Raw genomic sequence first — 8157 nt, 5'->3', positions numbered from 1 at the left:
CTGTATGGCACTTTTGAGATCACAATTCAACAAACACACACACTTAAATTTGTGACTTCAATAGAATCTCATTCAAGTTGCAATCAAAGCCTCGCTCCTCCCAACGCTATCTCTGTTTTTTCTTCCTCTTCGTCTATCGCTCCACCTGGCAGTGAGGTGCCATCGACAGTGACAGTCTCTGCATTCATGAGCACATCATCATCTGTCCTCTTCGCCAAGAATTAGCTCTTCATCGCTCAAACATTACAAAAGCCACAGTGCTGAAGTTTTATGTGGACAGGGCATTTTGTTTTAAATCTTAGAAATCAATATCATTTGGATCATTTTAAAAAATAATGGAGAATTCAGTTGAACATTTTTACTTATTGCTGTTTTAGGCTAATATTGGAACCAGCATCAACCTACCAGTGAATTACCATTAGTAATTCATTAATTAATCCCCCCCTTATTTTGTTTCTAAATTCCACAGCACTGAGTCATTTCACCAGTGTATTTTGCATATTTATGTGAAGTCATCCTTAACTGCCAGCTCCAAGTGACTCCCTCCTTTCAGTGGCTCTATAGATTTTCTCCAAGTGATAAATTGGAAATGGGGAGGCACTGAGGTGTGACCAGGTGCCAAAAGACTAGAGCTTTTTTGTCTTTAATGGACCTAATTATGCTTAGGACCTTTAGAGCTGTTTGGATAAATTCTAATAACGTGTTGTGGGAGGTAACGTTACAGCCATCAATAGAAAAGGTAATGTGTTAATACCAAAGTAGTTTTCTGAACCCACAAACAAATACATAAAATAGATGAATCACGTTTTAGAGTATTAAAGTTGCATCAGTGGATGTATAGGTTTTCCTTTTCTCTCTTTTGATTAAAGAAATGCAAGATTCAAGCCCATCCATCACCTTCACCCCTCCCCTCACTCTCCAAACACAGAAGCGGTTCACTTCAAGCCCATTCTCTCCTTTGGCACAGTGGTGGGCATAACTTGTGCAGCTGACTGTGTGCTGCCTAACCACTTAATGCAGATGGTGTACTTTTCCCTCTCAGAAAGTCGTTAGTTATTTTTCTTGCAGTGAGAAAGCGGAGATGAATCAGTTGAAAGGACACTGCAGTGCGTAAAAGTTGTGGATGGTTACTTTTGCGCATACACATGTAAAGGACTATTTTATCTCCAAAAGTTGCTATACAAAACAAAAGCAGGTGAAATTCTTCCCTCTGCAAACATATCGCCCACAAGCAGGCTGGAAGACCATTCACTCCGGAGAACACAGCGAATCCGCAGAGCGCAGATGATCGCAACTGGTGTTTGTGGTGTCGCGCTGGTGCTGGTGCTGGTGGTTCTGATCCCGGTCATGGTGAACACCGCCGGTACTCCTGCCCGCTACGAGATGCTCGGGTCCTGCCAAATGGTGTGCGACTCCCACGGTACCGCGGCCACGGCCACGTCCAAGGCAACCAACCCAATAAAAGACAACCGTCTGGTGCAGTCGCTTCCGACGTTCATCCAAGGTCCTCAAGGAGAGCCGGGACGCGTCGGCAGGATCGGTCCGAGGGGTCCGGTTGGCGAGCCCGGGCCAGCTGGACCTGCTGGTCCTCCCGGAGAGAGAGGGGCACCAGGTCCACCCGGAGCACCTGGAGCAAATGGGCCTAACGGTGCCATCAGCGCTGCCACTTACAACACGATCCCAAGGATTGCGTTTTATGCAGGACTGAAGAAGCAGCATGAGGGATACGAAGTGTTGAAATTCGACGACGTAGTCACAAATCTGGGCAACCACTATGACCCTTCTTCAGGGAAATTCACCTGCTCAATACCTGGGATTTACTTCTTTGTATACCATGTGCTGATGCGAGGCGGAGATGGAACCAGCATGTGGGCTGACCTCTGTAAAAACAACCAGGTAAGATGCTTCATGGTATAATTAGGCTATGTAACAATCTTTTGATTTGTTTTACCTTTACTCTTTATAGTAACAGTACACAGCGCATACACCGTTTGATGAACAAATTTGCACGTTTTGATTTTATGCATCCGTGTTCCTAGAAAGAGACTCCAACACATTTAGCCTTACAAATGGATGGAGCTGTCCGCGGTTCTGATTTCAAAATAAAGACACGTTTCATCAGCATTCATGTCAACTTTCCCTTCTAGGTGAGAGCCAGTGCCATTGCCCAAGACGCCGACCAGAACTACGACTACGCCAGCAACAGTGTTGTCCTGCACCTCGAGCCCGGGGACGAGATTTACATCAAGCTGGACGGCGGAAAGGCGCACGGGGGCAACAACAACAAGTACAGCACCTTCTCCGGCTTCATGTTGTATACGGATTAAAACACGAAAAAGATCCGCTGAGGGGGCTAAAGGATCTGCATATAGCTTGCTTCACTGCTCATCAATGTCAGTTGGATTATTAGAGGCACAGCTCACCATTTCCATATTGCAAGAGTCCAAAAAGATGTAGAACTGTACTTTGCAATAGCAAAGAGCTTACAGTGTATTTTCAGAAAATTAATAATGCATTTTAAAGTGTACAGCTTTGAATTATACTCTTGTCAGATTGATTAGTGTCACTATTGCACCCTGAATGAACTGTTTAGCTTTACAAATGTCCACAAAACTGTACATGCTGCTGTGGTAACACATACTGAGTGAGTGTAAACTGGAAGTTCAATGTATTGACCTCTGGTACTTAATTAGATGCTGAAATGATAGGATACTGGCATAATCACCACTCTGTTCATAGTGTTATTAGTCCATGTGTGCTTTCTTTTTCAAAACTATTTGATAGTTGTTGCATTTTGATGGAAAATGCTTAAAAGCCGTAGTGATGCATGATAATAAATGTGACATTTTAACACTGTGCAGCATCAAAACACTTATAAGAATGTGTAAAAGGCCATTATAATGTTCATACTGAATCACAGTCACAAATGATCATTGTAATTTATTTTCTCTCTCAATATGACAGCCGGTTGGGGCAACAGGGTGGTCTGGTGGTTAGTCACCATCACAAAACTGGACAGTTACACTGACATAATAAATGTTTCCTCGACATACATCAATCTGCCTGCAGATTGTGAGGACTGTCAGCTAATGTGTAAAATATGTCAAATTAAATCCTCTGACTCACTTTTTAATCCTCTTGGAAGATTAATTAAAGTTATAGTGTTTTTTTTTTCACGGCGCACAGTCACTTGTGGCGATCATGCCATTGATCATGTGGAGAAGTCACCCTGTGAGGCCACCTGTTCCCAGATGAGAGGAGAACATGTCCTTCATCCAGTCAGCCTCCCATAGACACCCACTGAGGGGCAACAAGACAACTCATCCACCACAGCCGCATTTTGTTGAGAGCAGAGCGGCATACTGATCACTACCACGCTCGTTATTGTCATTATCATTTGCAGAAATGCCACTGACAAATACAAAGAAAGCAACATTGAAAAATCAATTAGCACCATATTTGTGAGCAGTTAGCACCACTGCAGGCAACACCTACAGAGAAAGAGTTTTAGATTGCACTTACATTTCTGCAGGCAAGAAGCTATTTTTTTGTGACATAAATGCAACCAAAACAAGACTTCTTATAAGAGGCACTGTGATCCTGTGAAGCGCCTTCATATTATTTGCTTACAAAGTGAATAATGTATAATCACAAATGTGAAATCACGTTTTAATTAATGAAGGCCTCTGTAAAAACTCTTTAAGCTGGATGGAACAACAGCCTGTAATTATTTTCCATTGGAAAGACAAAGTCATAAAACATTTTGCTTTGCTGAACAACATTGACATTAAAGATAAACTAATGCACAAACATTGTCCGCTCCTTGATTTGAAGGTCCAAAAACAAATTAATAAATGAGCGGGAAATGTGATTATTGCAAAGAATCTCAAAGTATTCATTGTGGAGTGATTAGTTGTTATCTGCCGATAAAAAAATTGCTACATCAAAATGTTCTTTTTGCATTATTTAAAGGTCAGCCAGCATTTTGGGTTGTCAATGAGGATCTTATCCACCTGGTTCTGCGAGATGCCCCTAATCAGCATCTTCGGCACAATGTTCTGCAGGATGTGAGAGTAGCCGTGGCCGCCGTACTTGGTGAGACGGTTCTTGGTGTGGATGTCGTGTGCAACCACTATCTTGTCGTCGTAGCCCTCCTTCACGAGGAACGCCAAGCTGAGTGTGAACAAAGAAACAGCGGAAAACGAGGGGCCTTAAACACAAGTCACAATTTCTGTTGTTAATCTGTTTGTTTTTTTAGTATGAGCGGACTAACATGTGGCCAGTTATTCATCCCGCCTGTCTCCACTGCAGTGAGAGATCAGCGTCTCACAGTTTCTGTGACAAACTGTAGGACACACTCATCTCTCCACATGAAGTAAAACACAAAATCAGCATTTTGCTCAAAATGATATACACTGCATGTGGACCCTAGCTCCATTTACAATCACAAATTTGAACACTGAGGTCTACATCAGGTCAAGTGTGGAAACATTTGTGTTCCCTTCTGGCACGTCTAATCACAAAATTAAAAAAAAGGTTTAACCCTGACCAGTGTTACTCACGTCTTCACTCTCTGGCTGTCACTGGGCATGTCCACCTCCAGGTTGTACGGGTAGTTCAGCATCTCTGTTCCAAACAGGTCATACTCCAGATAACTCCCCAGCTTCGCAAACTCAAGCAGTTCACCATCATCAAATATAGTCCTACAGGAAGAAAAGAGAAAAGAAGTGAAATGAATGCCATACATGTAGAATTTCTAAAAAGGTTTATCCAGTTTACCAGCTTGTAAAAAAAAAAAAAAAGAAGGTAAATATATTATTTTATGTAGGGGTAAAAGTCTATGCAATTCCTGTAACTTTTCTTAAGAATGGAGAATATCAACGACCAAAATAGCAGTGACTAATATAATTTGTTGTGAAAACAGATTGCAGCTTAAATGTGGAATAATAAAGCCATCTTATATAGATAGATATAACACCATCTTTAGGTAGCCTAGCATGTGACTTGACATTATGAATCAAATAGTTTGTCAGTCACGTTGTTTGTTGTTTTTCATTCTTAAATTCAATGTGTATCATCACAGTCTTTTTTTAAATATTTGACTCATAAAAACCACTCTACAAATAAGGGTAATCATTATCAGTTTATTATTGATTATTGATATAATTATTGATCATTTATTTTCTCTAAAAAATAACTAGATTCTTTTTGAAGAGCACATCTGTTTAAACTGATTTCCACTAAGATATGATGTCCTACACATTCAAAGGTTATGTTCCTTGCTGCAAGAGGTCACTGCTGTTTACAGCAAACAATGTTTCCAGTGAGGAAAGTGAAGATGAGGGAAAAAAAAAAAAAACTGCGATCTGTAACTGCCTCTATACTGTATTTCACACTATGTGAGTGTCAGAATTCCAAGGAAATCTGCTGAAAAACTACTAGGTCGTATGAAACAGGAATAAAACAAACATCTGAGGGTGAAGAAGAAGGGTGATTTACATGAAGATGGCAACAAAAATGTACTGCAGAGGCGACAAAATTTGGGAATTTCTGTCGCTAAGTATTGACAACAAAATTAGGAGACAAATTCAAGGAACGTCAGAGGACCGTTATGACCAAATTACTGACTCCCTACACGACCGCCATGTAATTCGCTACACGCTCTACCCAGGCGCCACCTCTTGCCTAAACCAATCAGAGTATTTCCAGTAAGTAAGAACGCATCTGACAGACAATCTCCTGTCATGTGCTAGATGTGTGAAAGAGAAACTGGACAACGTTGGGACCAGATTTGTTGGACATTTTCCCAGATTTATTTATGTGGAAACAGCTCTACAATGTTAATGCAGTGGGAATTTTTCCAGTTTTCGGGTAATTCTGCTGACAGACAGAAAAACAAAACAGACCATCAAACAGACCGTTAATCCATTTGTTTCCTTCTACAAACTGTTTCAAGGGACTTCTCACCTGTCCAGGTGTGACATGACAGTTTTGCTGATGTCACCCCCGGCCTCCTGAAGAATCCTGATGATTTCAGCCGGAGCAGCGGGATTCCTACCGGGATGGATGATGACAGGGCAGCCAAGCTGGGTCTGAGCATGAGCTGTGGCCCTCAGCACCTTCGTTTCACTCTCCGTGATGGGCCAGCTGGTGCCGATCTCTCCGATCACGCCACAGCGGATGTCTGTCCCGTCTGCGCCGTGAAGCACCTCGCTGATGATGATGTCTGTGAGCTGACGGGCAAAAAATGAGGAGTTAGTTAAATCAGGACAACATCACTCTTTTAGACTAGTTACTGACATATTAGTGAATTAAAATGACTATCTCCTAACTTCTTAGTTCTGTCCCTTTAACAGGCTTGATGCACATGAACAGAGCACATGCTAGGTTTGAATGATAATATCTACCATCCGTGAAGATTAGGTGCACATTCTTGGTGTATCACTACTAAAGGGCTGTACAGAGCAGCCAGAAACCCGTTTAAAATCAATCCAAAGACACCAAAGAAAACCTTGAACAGAAACACAGAACTTGCTAAGAGAATTGGTGATGCATCAAATTGATTGTAAACGAATTGATGCTGTCTTATGACTGAGACATTCAGTGCGTATGTGTGAAACACACAAACCAGATTTTGACCCGGCTGCTGACACACGCCAGACTGAGCCTCACCTTCTCCACACTCATTCTCTTGGTGGCCTCAGTGTGGGTGGAGTCCACATAGTACCCTGCTCCTGCAACGACGTGGACCCCCGTGTCCTTTGCTAACTGCTTGAGGGTGGGCAGGTTCCGGTCTATGCCCGTGGTGGTGTTTTCCACTATGGTGCCCCCGCCAGCCTTCCTGTAGGCCAGCAGCTCGTCCCGCACGGCGCCAGTCTCCTGCTGCAGCAGCAGGTTCTCGTGACAGCTGTAGGGGTTCTGTCTCAGCCAGTGCATGTGCTGCATCTGGAACGGGTTCTCTGCCACCTCCTCATCGCCTGGGGGAGGAGGGAAGTAACAGCACTCAAAGGTCATGGTCAGGTGCTCGTGGGTCATGGTGCGGCCCAGCTGATCTGGATCCACCAGACCCAGCACGGTCTGGACCTTCCCTCTCAACTCTGACATGACTGGTGTTCAGGGTTTCCAACAACCTGAAAGGAAACATATTCTTATTATTTTATTTATAAATGAGTCAAATATAAGGCCCGGTAACGTTTTGGAAACATGTTTTCAGATCAGTGGGATGACAAAAAGAGGCTTTGACAACTCATTGACCGGGAAGACCTCACGTGACAGTGCATGCAGGAGAAGGACCTTTGGACGGCAGAGACCTGATCCCAGTGGTGTAGTCTACGTGATACAGGTATACGCAGTACCACTAAGAAAGCTCCTGGATTTCCATATACCCACTTAAAAATGCTCGATGACACGCAACAACATACTTTCCATTTTATTTTTGACATATTTAGAATTGTCATCTGTGTTTTTCTATCTTTGCATAGGCTAAATAAAGATATTTCAACAGTAAATTGGTTCATAAAAGTGTATTATTATATTATGTATTATTATTTGGACCAACCATAGAGTCCGTCCAAACATATGGGGTCCATTTAGGAGTTGAGTTCGGGCGATACTTTTAAAAGAGTAACGGATTGTGGTAGTGCAAAGTGTAACGTTAACACGTTGAAATCCGCCGTAAACAGCGTGCAGTAAACCCAGAGCTGCAGCGCGAGGTGGGCGGAAACTTTCAGTTCATCGAGTTAAATCCTAAAATGTATCTAAACTGCTGATAGTTTACTGACCTTGTTTGTGCTTCTTGCGGCCCACCACAACCACCAGCCGAACTCAAGCCGCTACTCTCCGTTTATAGATTAGCAGAGCCATAAGGTGCGAGAAGTGTGAGTCATCGCGAGAGATCACGACAATACAGTTCAGCTGACAGGACGTCAGCGAAACACAACAGTTAAAAAAGAGGCAGAGTCACACACTTTATTAGCGATAATACATCATTAACTAAAACTGTACAGATGCGTCATAGGTCAATAATAAGAACAACAGTTTGTTTATAAGGTTGTGAAAAATAACAACAACGTTCCAACATTTTACTAAGCCAAAAGCGAACTTAGTAAATTATCTGCAACTACAAACAGCCTACGTTGTAAATAAATATCGGTTTCT

General features: G+C 42.5%; 2 protein-coding genes across 2 annotated transcripts; one reads left to right on the top strand and one right to left on the bottom strand.

The window, feature by feature from the left end:
• Window positions 1-945: 945 nt before the first annotated feature.
• On the top strand, window positions 946-3108 carry c1ql3b (complement component 1, q subcomponent-like 3b). The gene is made up of 2 exons (XM_032531980.1): window positions 946-1896; window positions 2148-3108. Exons 1-2 carry the CDS (start codon window positions 1285-1287, stop codon window positions 2325-2327), a joined length of 792 nt encoding a protein of 263 aa, XP_032387871.1. The 5' UTR covers window positions 946-1284; the 3' UTR covers window positions 2328-3108.
• A 719-nt stretch (window positions 3109-3827) lies between these two features.
• pter (phosphotriesterase related) lies at window positions 3828-7931 on the bottom strand. Its single transcript, XM_032531979.1, has 5 exons — window positions 7782-7931; window positions 6673-7130; window positions 5968-6233; window positions 4563-4703; window positions 3828-4173 (listed from the first exon to the last, which is right to left on the bottom strand). Exons 2-5 carry the CDS (start codon window positions 7102-7104, stop codon window positions 3963-3965), a joined length of 1050 nt encoding a protein of 349 aa, XP_032387870.1. The 5' UTR covers window positions 7105-7130; window positions 7782-7931; the 3' UTR covers window positions 3828-3962.
• Window positions 7932-8157: the final 226 nt, after the last annotated feature.

Source organism: Etheostoma spectabile, chromosome 12 (assembly GCF_008692095.1).
Source record: "Etheostoma spectabile isolate EspeVRDwgs_2016 chromosome 12, UIUC_Espe_1.0, whole genome shotgun sequence".
NCBI lineage: Eukaryota > Metazoa > Chordata > Actinopteri > Perciformes > Percidae > Etheostoma > Etheostoma spectabile.
This window is presented reverse-complemented; position numbering and strand designations above follow the sequence as displayed.